General features: G+C 44.3%; 1 protein-coding gene across 1 annotated transcript; it reads left to right on the plus strand.

Moving 5' to 3' along the window:
- The first annotated feature begins 10,105 nt into the window (after positions 1 to 10,105).
- On the plus strand, positions 10,106 to 11,540 carry NFILZ (NFIL3 like basic leucine zipper). Its single transcript, XM_032441053.2, has one exon. The coding sequence runs from the start codon at positions 10,106 to 10,108 to the stop codon at positions 10,991 to 10,993; it is 888 nt and encodes a 295-aa protein (XP_032296944.2). The 3' UTR covers positions 10,994 to 11,540.
- The last annotated feature ends 4,176 nt before the right edge of the window (positions 11,541 to 15,716 follow it).

The raw sequence follows: 15,716 nt of genomic DNA on the forward strand, positions 1-15,716 counted from the left end.
GGCTGAGGGTGCTGGGGGTGTTCAGCTTGGAGAAGGCTTTAGGGAGACCTCCCTGGGGCTTTCCAGTACTTTAGGGGAGCTTACAGGTAGGAAGGGGAGTGACATTTCACATGGTCTGATAGTGATAGGACGATAGATAATGGCTTTAAGCTAAAAGAGGGAGATTTCGGCCAGCTTTTAGGGGGATTTTTTTTTTACTCAGAGGGCAGTGAGGCACTGAAACAGGCTGCCCAGTGAATCACAGAATTGTAAAGGTTAGAAGGAACGTGAGTGCCCAAGGACAGGTTGGATGGGGCTCTGGGCACCCTAATCTTGTGGCTGACAGCCCACCCCATTGCAGGGGCTTGGAACTAGATGATCTTTAAGGTCCCCTCCAACCTGACTCTATGGTTACCAGCATGAGATCTTTCTCCACACATCTACTGCATGCTTAGGATGGTTCTGCTCTTCTTCCTTCCCCTCCCATCTCCCAGTGAGGCTCTGCCAACACTGCCCCCCACCAGCGCAGCCCCCTCTCTCAGCTCCTATGCATGAGGCACTTGGATGCGTTGCTTTCTGAGTGACTCAACCCCTACATCAGTGTCTTCAACTTCAGGCTCAGGAAGGCCACCCCCTCTGCTGCCACCACTGGGGATGATGAGTGTTCGGGGTGTAAATGCTAAGGGGAAGCAGAGTGAAAGCAGCGATGCTGCTGGGGCCACCTGACTCGTAGTGTTGCCTACCCTACCACCACCTCTTACGTAATGACTGAATGACTCTGGCTTTCCTGGGACCTCGTTATTTAAAAAAGAAAAAAATTTTTAAAGAAAAGATAAAAGAAAAAAAAAAAAGATCTTCACTGACTCACTGACATGTTTCTCAGGACAGGGCTGTCACCAGCAAGCAAGCTCTAAGGCAGAAGAGCAGCTCATCAACCCTCACCCTGCACAGTGCTGTTGGACACACAGGCTGACCCTGTGTAACCTACAAGGTAAGTCCTGGCCAGGGGACACAGGCAAAAGGTGATTCCCTTCCCTTCCCTTCCCTTCCCTTCCCTTCCCTTCCCTTCCCTTCCCTTCCCTTCCCTTCCCTTCCCTTCCCTTCCCTTCCCTTCCCTTCCCTTCCCTTCCCTTCCCTTCTCTTCCCTTCCCCTGGCATCACAACCAGTTTTTGTAGAGTCATAGAATTGTTGGAGTTGGAAGAGACCATTAAAGTACATCTAGTCCAACTCCCCAGCAATGAATAGGGACATCCACAGCTGCATCAGAGACTCAGGGCCCCATCCAGCCTGACCTTGAGTGTCAAGGACCCATCGGTTTTGTTCCTAAGGGTTTCTAAGTGTTTCAAACCTTTTGCTTCCGTCTTCTGCCTCCTTACCCTGTCCTTCCTTTGACACTTTTGGCCAGCTTTTCCAAAATGCAGAGTCCCTAGCTGCAAATCTGTTCTGAAAAACTCATCCTTTCTTTCAAAATCCGTGTAATTGGCTTCCCTTTGCTTTCTCTGTACAAGGAAGATATTGATGCATATGCCTTTCAGTACATCCCTGGTCATGTTAAAAGAACTGAGAGCCAAGATCAAAAATTCACATGATCCAGATGTTGATAACTTCCTAAAAAATCAATCATTAACACTATGTCAGGCTGCTTCTTTCTACCATTTCTCAGCTTTTAGAGTGGTTTCTTCACTTCACAAAGCTTCTGGCAACAAGCCTTTTCCTCTCTTGCTTTGAAAAAGCTTTTGCATCTCATTTCAAAGATGGGGAGGGGCTGTTGTCATTTCACCCTCTACCTCTCTAGGTTTCCCCTTCAAAAACAAATTTGAGAGCAGAAGAAAGGGGGAACTATTCCAAACTATAATTCCAACTATACGCAGTCCATTTTTAAGTGAGGCATGTTTGTTGTACCTGGGGGAAGGTCTAAAATTATCGTGTTATTTCTGAAGCTTGTGGGGAAGTAGTTTTGGATTTTAAAGCTGACAATTCTCATGACACTTGTATGCAAACAAAAGGGATATTTAACCAACCCCCCTTTACTGCCCAGGATTTGCTGTCCTTATTTTGATGTGGCAAATAATTAATGTTACAGTGAAGAAGATAAAACATATATTAGTAGAACGGGATGAATGTCACGGTCATGAACTTAGAGGGATCACATATTCCACTTCAAGGACCTTATTTGGCGTTAGAAGCACTTAAAAACAGCATAGAAATCTCTACCAAGAGCTTTGATTTTGTGCTTATAGATCACAGCACGGTCTACAGGCACAAAACCAAAGGCTATGCCATAAAGCCTCCTTTCTTAATGGGTCCCTGTGAACTCTAAAACAAGGTAATTCCTCCCCTATGAGCAGAAGGGAGGAATCTACAACCATTTTTTATACCCCAAAAGATCATGGCCCATTGGAACTTTCTCAGGTTGCTGTGGTAGCAGTAGCTATGTCCTTGCTTTCCATTCCATGCAAAAACCCATATTATTTTTGCACCTGATGGTCATCGCAAGCTGATCTGCAGCAGAGAATCCTCTAGAGAGAAAAGCTAATATGCAAAATAAAATGAAACTGCCATCCTGAATTCAGTGGAATTAACCAAATTTCCCCTTCTACATAAGCAGTGAGATGGCAGATATAAATTGCAAGTTAATAAGGCAGTGAGTATTTGTTGTTAAACCAAATGATGACACTACATCTGCCAGAGATGTCTATCTGTCTGGATGTTGCAAGTCTGCCAAACCTCAATCTGCTGCTCATAATCTCTTGGTTATTTATATAAGCAACATAAATTGTAGTTCTACCGAGGGAGTCGTTAATGTTAGCAGACAAAAGGTAACGGTAAATGAATAGCAAAGTGTACATTAAAGATCTGTTTCTGAAGAGTGTCAGTGAAGTTATCTGAAAAGTTCTGTCATTAAATAAATAAATAGTGGGGTAAATAAATTGACAGTGGGGTAAGCACAGTTTTCTCTCACCTGCCATGACTTTCAGTGGCTGTGGTGTATCCTCACTTATCTGAAAAACAACAGGACATGATTTTTCCTTACAAACCAAATTTGAAAAGAATTTCATTGGATTTCTCATTCCTTGAAATTTCTCTCATAGTTTCCTCTGGTTTCTGGGTTGTTCCTCCACCTTCTGGCTTGGTTATGGCGTAGGGTTGGTTTGAGGTGTGCTTTTGCTTTGCTGCCATGTCAGTGTGGCCATGGTGGTTGGAGCTGAAATGTCCCCACCATCAGTCCTTGGATTGAAGTATCCCCACCATTGGTGCTTGGGAAGGTGAGGACTGGTCCAGTGCAGTTGAGGATCTCACATAGCAAAGATTTGCTAGTGAGAGCAGGGGTGGTGGTGAGTACAGCAATCTGCATCCAGTTGTGTGTAGTAATAGTGCAATGAATAACTCAAGGCATGGGAAAATGATGGTTTTCTACTGCTGATTTCTGTGAAAAAGCATTATAACCTGGGTATTGATTTCTGCTGCTCTGGGTGAATTCTGGAATAGGTCACACTGCATTTGTAGAGATGCTCTTCATTATGGCTTCAGACAGAACTCAATGGCAGCAATTCATTTTAAACCAGAAATATTATTTCTAGGACTGGATCAGGTGAATTACCATTTCACTTCAGTTACCCAGGAGTATGTATTTTGAGTCTGATAAAGCACTGATAAGCACCAAGTCGCTTTGGGTACAGAGAAACTCAATGAGCTGGGAACGAAATAAGGAGTTTCGTCTTTAGAAGCAGTGGGTTTCTCACCAGTTCTGTGTGTGATAGAAACTCAAGCAGATGCATGACTCTGCCTTGCAGCATCTTCAAAAGTTTCTTTTATTTCCTGTGATAGCAGACAGAGTGAAAGGGAAACCTCTGACTTGATATTAACAGCTAATGAATGAGAGATGTGATCACATTCTGCAGTGGGTGCCCTTTGCACACACTTCAGAGAGCGCAGGAGGCCTGGCAGCCTTCAAGGCAAGTGAGTAGTGATGGCTTCCTTCCTTTAAAAAGCAATGGGGATGGCATGGTACACAGAAAAATACCTGCTCCTCTCCATGCTCTGCTCCTGATCGGATACTTACTTTGTGAAAATGGTTTCTATCTCTCATTCTGAAACAGAAGGGTAAGCACTGAGTTTTATTTAGCAGTGTTTTAAAGGGGATGCTGAGATCAGTCCTCCATCCTGGAGGTGCTTGTGGTAGAGATGGAGCAGGAAAAGACATGGAGAGCTTGGCTGCGGTTTGTTCACCTATAGCAAAGCTGTCTCTTAGGGCTGGGGTCTCAATGAGTGCACTGCTGGGTTAGCAGAATGCCGTGGGGATTTCTGTGTGCTGTCTGCCTTCGTCTGCACGGCTCAGCAGCTGTTTTCTAAATCAGGACTATTTTGTAACTGCTGATGTGAGTGCACAAGGAGCAGGTGAATGGGCGATCAAGCAGGTCCTGAAGGCTTTCCTGTCCAAAGAAGGGCTTTAGGGATGGGCTTTTTGGAACAGGTGATTGAAAAGATAAAGAGTCAGGAGTATCAGCTGTAGGAGGTGTTTTGTTCTGATTTGTTAGCGAATGGGTTTTGAAAATGAGGGGCAGCACATTGTTTTTAATAGGGTTTGTTTTGATTTTCCTCCTTGAGTATTGCTATGAACTGTGACTGTGGTGTCTTTGCAGTGTCTTCAGGGAGGGGGATTTTGTCATTTGCAAATGATTGTGTAGTCTTTCAAAAGAGGTTTTCACATGTCCTTGGTGCTGACTTTGGGTGGTAATATCTAGGAAAGATGAGAAATGCATTGAATTGTTTCCTGGTGGTTCTTGACTTTTCATTTCCAAGATTGAAAGCCACAGATGCTCAAAAGTTAATGGCAGCTTTGTTTAAGGCAGCGTTTCTGCCTTGTCTCATGAGAAGCTTGTAGCCTACGCTTTGCTTTAAAAACACACTCATGCCTCTTTGATTTCATAGCAGTGATATTCTTTGCCACGGAGAGGAAGGGACTTACCTGTGGGTCTTGTCCGCCTCTCATTTCTTCCTTTTGATGAGGCATTGCCCTATCATCTGGGGTAACTTTCAGATAATGATGAGCTTATCTTCATGAATTGATCTTCATTTTTAAAGAAACTGTCGTGACAGCATTTTTTGTCAGGTTCTGTATGAACCTGATGGAATTTTCCATCCCTGGGTAGGCCGAGCAAAGCAGGGCTGTGCAGGGCAGCATGCGCTGTGAGCAGACGTCCACCTCCAAAGGTGGAACAAGATTTATCCTAAATCACTCCAAGGGAAATGCAGTTCCACCTTCCTGGTAATACAAGACCAAATGCTGCCATCTAAAATATGCACACACAGGAATTAAGAACTTCATATCTGTCATCTGTGCTCTTGCATGGCATTATCTCATGTCTTTTTGTTCTAGAAGCAATATCATTGATCTGATATAGTAGGAGGTCTGGTCCTGCAGATCACAGAATCACAGAATTATCAAGGTTGGAAAAGACCTAGAAGATCATCCAGTCCAACCATAATTTTTTATTAAAGATTTGTGCATTGGTCTTGAATGTGCTGCCAGGAAACAATTTGCATTAGAAAGTGTGGCTTGGTCATGCTAATTGATCTAATTGATCTTGTTGGAGTGAGTTAGCTTGGGGGAACTCCAGCACAGTATTATTGCATCCACATGAAACAGCTCAGAGGTCACTGTGTGGTGCAGAAATGGTGAGAGAAAAGGGCACAATTCATCTATTCTGGCTTTAGATGTTCTTGGGGCAGGGTGTACCCATTAGGGCTGGAACTAAGGGAATAAGACAAGTGAAAAATGTCTATAAAATACCCAAGTGTATCCAGTATAATCTGCCAAAAATCCAGCGTTTCCCACCCAAACCATGAAATAACACTGAGGGAGAAAATGGATTTTTGTTTTAAAAAGTGATTTCTTCTCAGAGAAAAAGAATGTTTTCATGCACTGTCCTACCTTGAGTCATAGTGTACAGGGGAAAGTGCCCGGGGAGCAGAGGAGAGCTGGATGGAGCAAACCACATGAGGATTCTTTATCCATCAGCAGCACACACTGAGGGTTCTGCAGACCAAGAGCTGCAAAACTCCGTAGCTTGCAAAGAATCATCATCGACTTTGAAGTTTTAAGAGATTATCAGAGCATTTCCAGTCTTACAGCCCACTGTCAACAAACAGTAAAATGTTGAGGTCGGTTTGCAATACCTTGAGGCTAGTTGCTGTGGGCAGTGTAGCCTGCATAGTGGTTTGATCATAAGTATGAAGGAATTGATGGAGGTTTGTTCAGCTTATAGTTGTAAGAACCTGCAGTTCTGCTGGTGAGGTTGGGGAGGCTCTCATTGCTTCAAGTGTCACACATCCCAAGAATGAAAACTGCAATTTATCCCTAACAAAAACCCTGTTGTGATTAAGCACCAAAGGCAACAATGTAATCTAGAATCTTAGTGCATTCAAAAAGCTGAATCTATCTTTCAGACCCCTGGAAATCAAGTCTTTCTATACAGATTCGGAGAGCATGGACAGGTTTTAAAGGGAATCCTCACAGGGTCTTGCAGTCTGCTTTTCAAACAAGAAACCAATGGAATGCAAAGCTGTGCTGGGAATCAGACTTTAGTAAACCTGGTCCAAAAAGTGAACATACTCAACTTTAAAGCTCTGTCTGCAAGGCAGCGCAACACACTGACAGACATAGAGGCATCGCAACACATTGGCAGCCTTGCAGCAACATTTGGCAGCGTGAGTCAACAATCCTTTGTATGTTTTCAAAATAGATGTGCAGCAAATACGTGACTTTGGCAGATTCTCAGCATTTCTGAGTCAGTTTTGTTTTGAATGTAAGTTTAAAGCATTGCCAACAAGATTGATTCTTCCATCAGTATGAAGCACAGAAGCAGTTTTCCTGGAGCTCAGTAATGTAGGTCCATGGGTTTTCTCTCAGTTTTTTCCCTGTAGGATCATATTATCTCCCATTGAAATACAAAAAGGGATTGATACGTATTCCTCAACAGTACTTGCTAATTACTGCCTTAGCATGAATATAAATAACCAATAATTATTAGAATAATTAGAATGATTAGAATAATAGCCCTTTACCTTAAATAGGCCAGTAGGTTTAGAGAACGCTGTGAGATATTACCAAACCACAGACCAAACAGCAGAGAGGACCAAAACATGTTTACTGAGGTGCTTAACAGTGCTTGCACTGCACGATGTTCCTGCGAGAAGCTTGCAAAAGTTTCTGCTGTAAATCATAGCATGCTCGCTGGGTCTTGCTGCTACTATCTCATTTTATCAGGGCAAATTCTGAATAACTCCTGTGGGTTAGATACTGAAGTATAGAGAAGTTTGAGATTAGTAGCTGAGAGCTGATTTGGTTTAAGCTGTTATGATCAGGGAGTGTAAAAGTGGGCAAGTCATGGGATGGCTGAGGTTGGAAGAGACCTTAGAGATCACAGAGCTCCAACCTTCTGCCTCATTTCCACCAGCAAAAAGCAAGGGTTGCTTGGCTCAATCTTTGTGCTGATGTAAACTATTTCAATCTTAAATTCTGCTGCTATTTTGACTATGGTGGGGTCAAATGCCAGTGATGTCTCTGTGGATAGCCCTCTTGGCTCTGTTTTAAATGAAGATCCAGCTCAGAAGTAGAACTGGTGTTTGTAGATAGGAATTTGTGATGTAAGTAAGGGTGAAATGAGCGGATGTGTAGATTTAAGAGAAAGTCTGTAACATGTAGAAGAAGAAGTGATATGAAAAGTGGTAACATTTAGATGTGTACATTAAAGATTAATAAAACATAGATGTTCACTTTATTAAAATGTTTGCATTTTAGGTGATCCGGTTCATTCTCCGTTCTCATAAAATACGTGACCCACTGCAGTGTTCAGTTTCACAGCTTCTATAACCCACCCACTGGAAATATGGGGGCCCTGGGCAGCCAGATCTGGTGCCTGATGTGGTGGTTGGCAACTCTGCCCACAGCAGAGATGCTGAAAGTAGAAAATCTTCAAGATCCCTTCCAACCCAAGCCACGATTCAGTGATTTACGCCGTACTTGAATTCACCTAATATTTCATGATACAAGAACAATTAGATTGAGACAGCTCAAAGATCTGCCTGGTGCAATCTTTTGTCCGTTATTTGCTTCCCTTTCTGCTTTTGATGGTCACACTATCCCAAGGCAACAAAACTACAAATTTTAATGTTGTGTTGCACAAAGACGTGCTTCCTTCTCTTTCTTTGTAATCCACTGCCTGATAACTCCAGTGCGTGTCCTTTATTCTTGAGAAATAATGAGTTAGCCTTTCCGTATACAGAAACAATTTCAAATCTACGCCCTGTTCCAGTTGCCTTTTGCTGGCAATATTCTAATTTTACTGCATCCTTGGGAAGAAGAATAACTTAACCTGATCACCTCAAATTATGATCAGGAAAAAAACAACCAGATTCACCATTGTTTGATGAGGCAGTGTATTTTATTTAAAGATAAATGCGTATCACCTCGTACATCTGCAGTGAAGCAGTTCCTGTCAGATATATACTTTTGCTGGAGGGCTCTGTACAACCTGTTGGAAAGTATAGTTCATCAGAGGCTGCTCAGGGTGGAGATAAGAGAAGAAGGGGTTGTTTGCTAGAAGGAAGAACTCAGTTTTTTTTGTTACTTATTTTTGTTCTGTCTTATGCATACCTCTTTTGGGTCCCTTTTATTTCATGTTCTTCCCAGCTACATTGACCAGAGTCTGTTGGTTACAGCAATCTTGAATCTTCTTATAGGACATCCTCATGGCAGGCACTGGGAGCAAGAAGTGGACAAGGAGAAGACAAACTACTTTGCCTGATGCAGCTGATGAGTTTACACAGTGAAAAACCCACCTGTTCATCTTTGACTCATTCAACAAAGAAGTCACGTCAAATACTAACTTGAAAAATTCCTGGTAAGTGATTAAGCCTTAAAACAATAGAGTATTTCTAACTTTTGACGCTGCCAGTAACCACAGGCACACTCACTTTGATGCTTTGAGCTCAGGAGTCAATTTAAACAAAAACCAGAGGAATTACCCCAAACATATTCATGCTAAAGGAGATTCTGTGTTTTGGTCTTTGGAATCTTTGCATACAGTTTGAGATCTCAAAGAGTTACAGCTAAATTAAAACAAACACATTCTAAATGCATTTAATGACAAAATCACACTGTCTGGGACAGCGTACTTTCCTGAAACTTGTACTGATTTAAACCAGCAAAGAACTCTGGTTGTGCTGAACGAAGTCAGACATCAAATAGATGTGGATTTGTCTGTAGATATATATTTGTCTGTTTTAAAGATCTGCATAAAGGGTGTCAGAGGGACCACATGCAGGTGCTCACTTCTAGACATCCTTGCTTGATCAGCACAGTGCATTTGACTTCCCAGAGGATCCACATGTTACAGGAAGCGTGTAGTTCAGAGGGAGATGTGTGGTGATAACTCCTTGTGGTTGTCCTACCAAAATCACAGATGTCATCAAATCCAGCTTTATAAAGTAAGACCAGTGGACCAGGACTGAGGAGATAAATTTGAGTTGTAATCTTATTTCATCTGCTAAGGCATGTAACTAAAGTAAATCAGTTCTCCCTTTGCCTTCTTTATCTGAGAAACAGAGGCAATGAGACTTATCTCCTATGTAGGGCAGTTTGAGATCAGTGGGAGATAAACAATATGTGAAAGCAACTTTTGTTATCCTGATTTAAGTCAGGCAAAGTGCTTTTGATTGTGCACAGGGCTGGCAGAACGCCACCTCTTTAACTCTTCCCAGTCATCTTTTGGGTATTCTGTGGAGGCATCCAAGATCAGAGGGCAAGGTTTGAGCAACCTGATGGAGCTTTGGGTGTCTGTGTTCATTGCAAGGAGTGGGACCACATGGCCTGGAAGGTTCCCTTCTAACTCAGATGGTACTATGACTCTATGGCTCTGTGATGGTCTTTGAGGCAACGCTGAGATTTGAGGACTTGGATGAGTCAACTGTGTTCCTTGTGTGTCTGCAGGAAAAAAAATCACGTGGCTATCTTGATTTTATTTTATTTTCATATTGTTTGTTAATGTAATGATTAACAGCAGCTTCAGGGCTAACAGTTTTATGTCTCAGTTCTTTCAGAACTGAGCTGCATCAACAACCATGGACAACTTCATGGCACCGCTGAGCGCCGTCGGTGACCTCACACTTCAACACAGCAAGGCAAAGTTCCTGCACAGCAGAGTGAACGGACCCTCCCGGCGCAAACGGGAGTTCATGCCAGATGAGAAGAAGGACAACATGTACTGGGAGAAGAGACGCAAGAACAACGAGGCGGCCAAACGCTCGCGGGAGAAGAGGCGCCTGAATGACTTTGCCATGGAGAGCCAGTTGGCTGCGCTCAGCGAGGAGAATGCCATCCTCAGGACGGAGCTGCTGGCCCTCAAACTGCGCTTTGGGCTCATCAGCCCCGATGCCAGCACCCACCAGGGCCGCTCTCTGCAGGATTTCCTGGGGATTTATTTCCAAGGGCATAAAACGTTCTCGCCGTTCCCTGAAGCAGAGCCCTTTGCTGGGGATTCCTGCCTCTTCACAAAGAGCTTCGTGCCGAAGGTGCTGGAGCCATCCGACTATTCATACAAACCCTTTAACCCATCTACAAACTTCCTTAGCAGCAACTCAAAGCCAGCTGCTATGGACACACCTGGCTTTCACCAACCAAAGAGGCTCGATTCAGCCTTCAGACCCACAGTTTGCTCTCCTTTCCTCGATTACCACTGCCCAGACAAACATGCATTCCATTTGCCTTTCTCAGGCAGTGCCTGCTTCTCATCCCCTTGTCCTGGTCTGGCAGAGGTGAGCAAGGAGAGCACCACAACTGGCTCAGATGAAGATGATGAGCAGCAAGTGCCCAAAACATCTCCTCCACCCCCATGTAGCTTGCCCTCCCCTTTGGAGGATCACCCGAAAGGCCGAAGCTCTTCAGCTCTGCCTCACAAACTCCGCATTAAGACCAGGTTGCTTAGGATCCCATCCAACCTTGAAGTGTGAAGGGATGATGGGCAGGAAGAGGCAAAGACAGTGGAGGTGGTGTCCACACCATGGAACACAATAGTGGCTCCACACCACTGCTACAGCTGCTGGGTGTGACCACCATTTTAATTCCCTTTGCTTTGTCATCACCTCCATCTTCACAAACGAGGCTGAAAATCTAATTGTTTAGCACTGGAAATTGTGGATGGAAAGAGTTTCGTACCCTCCAGCTGTCTGGAGCAAGAAAAAGGAATAGCAATAAGAAGGCAGCAGATTCACGCTGGCATGAACTGAGAGCAGAACCTGGTCCATTTTATTCTCACTTTGTCATAATTTATCCTCATAGGGAACAAACTCTTTTTCTCTTTGACTGGAGACAGCGTAGTCCAGAAGATACATTTATTTCCATTTATCTTCCTAATAGTTATTTTGGATGATGATGATTTTTTAACTGAAATATGAAATATATCTACATCATGCTTCTTTCTTTGTAAATAAGGCGTTTTCAGAAATGATACTTCCCTATTTGAAAACTGCTTTTATAAAACATTCTCTTAACTTTAGATGAATTGCCTGATCCATTTTCTTACTTTGAAATGAATTACTTACAAAATAAAACCGCTACGTGGCATACTATTCTCACTAAAATGTCTGTGGAAATGAGGACGATTGTCAAGCATTTTTCTAACAAGCATTTTATAGATATACTCACAGCTGAGCCTGCAGCTCTCCACTCGGACTCCTTTAACTGATGCATAGCCACTGTGCTGGCCCTGGTCAGCATCAGCCCAGCGTGCTCTTTGTGCTCTGGTCAGTGTGAAGAGCTCAGGTCTTCTCACCTTCAGCTGCTAAAGTCAGAGCCCTGGGGCCAGCTGCAGAGCAGTGGACACAGTGCTGCTGTACCTTCAGGCATGGGGGGGGGGGGGAAACCAGAGCGCTGCAACTGCTCTTCAGGTGCGAAACTTGACACAGTGATACTTGCAGATTAAAAGAAACCACAAGTGCGTTGATTTCCTGCACTATCCCCCCATCCCCTCTTCCCCTGTGAACAGCCCACAGCAAGAAAGTGGCTTCGGCATTACTTGACCAAAGGAATCATCTCCCCTTGCTCCTGCATGGCTCTAAGCACCCCTCACCCATCTCCTTTCAGTCACTTCCCACTGCTGCTTGCAGCCCCTTCTCCACTTCTTCTCCTCTTTGGGCTTTGCTTCTTCTCCCCTCTGGGGCTGCAGGAGGAGAGAATATCCCCACTCCCTCCATTTCCCATTTGCTGCCTTGTCCTGCAGGTACCCAAGGAGATCCAGTCCTCTCCATCATTTTCCCCATCCTCAAACTGCACATTTGACATTGCCCTCAAAGAAGAGCCGTTATTGTACTAATTGTTTCAGATAATGAAAGCTGCAAGCTCCATGTACCGGGGTTCACCCAGTTCATTTCCACAACGGCAAATTTGGAGCTGACTCAAAGTCTCTACATTACAAAGCTTTGGAAATCAGAGCTGGAAATCACAGATTGACTTTATGGATAAAATTCGGCCTGGGTCCCAGTTTTAAAATCAGCTTTGGGCAGCAAAGGAAAATAAATGGTGCTTTTATTGCAGGGTCTGTTACAAGTACTGTCCACCCACCATAGGAGATCACAGCCCCATAGACTTGCCATACCTCTTCAGATATCTATTCTGGCTTTTTTAGGGGAGGTGCAGGTGCTGTCACCATGCATTTCAGGCAACATTTTTCACACCTTTGCAGTGGTAGATGGAGTGATGATTACAGAGCCTTCCCTTAAGAGTATGAGTTAATGATGACCTTTAGCTTAGGACAAAAACTGAATCATTGCTGAGATAGGAACAGTTAGCAATGACTTCTGGAAACGAGCTCAGCATTCAGAATACATCACTGTCTGGCACATTGTGTGGCTCTGAGTGTACCTGTATGGGCAACACCATTACAGAAATATATTTTTAATTTAGTCTTGACCACATTTCTGTTATTATAAAAGGATCAGAAAGGAACATTTGAAAACATACAAAACTATCAGCGTTACTCGTTGTGATAAGATGAAGTGATAATTAAAGAGGGTGCGCAGGGAATCTGTGTTCATGCCTTTCCCTCACAGCTCCTATCTTCCTCTTATCAGCACTGCAGTCTTTCAAATGCGTAATCAAATACGCAGGAAAAGAAGAAAAAAGACAAAAAGAAAGTATAACCCATACATTGGCCCATAAATACAGTGTAATAAATGCAACTGAAGAAGTGTGAATACACCAAGCTATTCAACTTTAAGGCTGCCTTTCTGATACCAGTTCTTCTGAAGACCACAATCTTTCATTTCTCGCACATAGCTTTGCTCATACCTGATAAGTGTGCTAAAACATCAGAGGGGACTGGGGAGGTTTGACAACTCCTCAACCTCAAAGAAACAAACTACTCAAACAGTGACACTCCAGGATGAATAAAGCTGGACTGACTCTATTTATATTTATTTTAGACTTATCAGTCGTGCTATAGAAGGGCTGGGTATGGATAAATGAACTGTTAGCACAGACCTGTGCCCAAATTCAAGCATTATCCCAAATCCTCATGATTTCTCTCCCAGGTCTGTATTCACCACTTTCTTTACTTTCCCCCAGCTCCACTGCCCAGAGCCCCAGCAGTTCTGTTGTCTCTATTTCTGCTTTGTTCCACCAAAAAAGCTTTGCTCAGTGATAATTGCATCTACTACCCTGGGCTAAAGTGTGAGCAAACTCACAGCACCCCCCAAACCTCCCTAGTGCTCACATCTGTGTTAAGCCAAACCTGGAAGCTGCCTGCTATTTGCTCCACATCTGGCTCATGCCATCACCACATCTGGTGCACATCTGGAAAGGTTAACCCCCCCCTTCCCCCCATGCAGGGGGCAACATGCAAGAGCTGCTTTGATCCCACAGCTCTCAGCTTTTTGGATGTCTGGCCATAAGAGTTTTGCTGCTGCGCTGCCTTTTGCACCCACGGTGAGAGGAGGGTGCTGCCCAAGCAGAGAGGGAGCCCTGCAAAGTTTAACACTTGCATTTGGTTTTCACATCTACAAACCCAAAATGTTTGGTGGTGACTCACAAAGCGTGGAAGTGGTTACGTTGGCTGCTGGGAGTCACTCCTATGGATAGGATCAGAAGATGCCATCGAGGTGGAAAAGCTCTTATTGATCCCAATGTATTTCCTACACCAAACAGTGCTGATGCTTGGGAATGTTCCCATCACCGCAGCACTGCAATGCAGCAGCAAGAAATGGCCAGGGCTCTGCTGGGCCAAAGGGAACACAGAGTGAAAGGGAACGGAGAGCAAAGGCTGCGTGTAAAGGTTAACACTTGCTCCTGGCAGAGATGAGCAAATGTATGTGCTCTTAAATAGCGGTTGCTGACAAGGTTGTCTGGCAGCTATTTGGTTTGTTTTTCTTTCTAAAAGACAAATAATCTCCCTTTTTTTTTTCCACTTTACTCGTTCACACCCGTGTAAAACAGGGAGTCTGATGAACATCCTTTTGAGATCTTGGGTTGTCACCTTCCCAGTGCGGTAGCATTAGTTCACACCTCCCACGCTCAGTGCCTTTCTTTAATACAGTAGAAAAACCTGGGCACTGCATCAGAAGGAAGATTACAGCAGAAAAATACTTTCCGCTAATTTACCACAACATTTTGACTAACCTCTAAATCTTACCATCGTGTTCTTGTACACCTCAGGTCCCTCGTCTCTCCGAGATGCATGGCTAGAGGGGGTGTTCATGCTTTAATAAAGGTATATGGGGATCTGTGGGGGCTCATTCACTGCATATTCACTCTAGGTCACTAAATGGGTGACCAAGGGCTGCTGGCACCATAGAGGTGCTGTGCATGTGCCATGCTTGCTCATGGAGGTTGTAGATGTCCCATCCCTGGATGCATTCAAGGCCAGGTTTTCTCTGGGCAGCCTGGTCTAGTGGTTAGATACCCTGCCTGTGCTATGGGGGTTGAAACTAGATGATCATCACTGTGCTTTTCAACTCAGGCCATTCTATGATTCTATGAATTTGGCATTTAAGTTGATGCTGGGGAGTGCTGTGTTTCTCCTTTCAGCTCACAGGTGACCAATCTGCAGAGCACACACTAGAGTGAAGTTTGCAGCTGCACAGGGCTAACAATGCACACACAGTGCCTGTGGGTTCAGCCCCATCCTGGAGCCCATCCCAGCTGGGGCAGGAGTGCTGCTATCAGCACAGAGGAGCTGCTTGCTCCTCCCAAGCATCTGGCATCTGTGGCCTGGGTTTCTATTGAGATAAGAACTTGTTTTCTCCGGAAAGTTTCAGGGGAAATGAAGTAGTTAGTTTGAGTCAACACGAGAGCCAAATATTCTTTGCTTGTCAAAGAGCTGTGGGAAAGTGCCCTGCAAGATCCTGTGTCCCCAATGTGTGCCTACAGCATCCGTCCATTGCAGCATCCTTGCAGCATTCCACCTGTAGCATCCCACACCCCTCCCACAGCTCAATGCAGACTCCAAGCAGCCCCAAAAAGCCATGGGGTAACAATGAGATTAGTTTGGGTTTGTCCCATGGCTTGGGGCAATAGGAAACTACCACCAGCTTAAAAGCTGGCACCAAAACCTGTGTCAGCTTCCAAAGATCTGTGGAGTTTCATGCACCACGATGCTGCATGAGGTGCAGGGATGGGATGTTGGGATGGCTGGCAGTGAGCAGGGATGGGGGATCAAGGGGGTCAGGGCAGGGTTTGGTG

Source organism: Coturnix japonica, chromosome 16, assembly GCF_054131305.1.
Source record: "Coturnix japonica strain WE chromosome 16, WE-NBRP24, whole genome shotgun sequence".
In the NCBI taxonomy this organism is placed as follows: domain Eukaryota; kingdom Metazoa; phylum Chordata; class Aves; order Galliformes; family Phasianidae; genus Coturnix; species Coturnix japonica.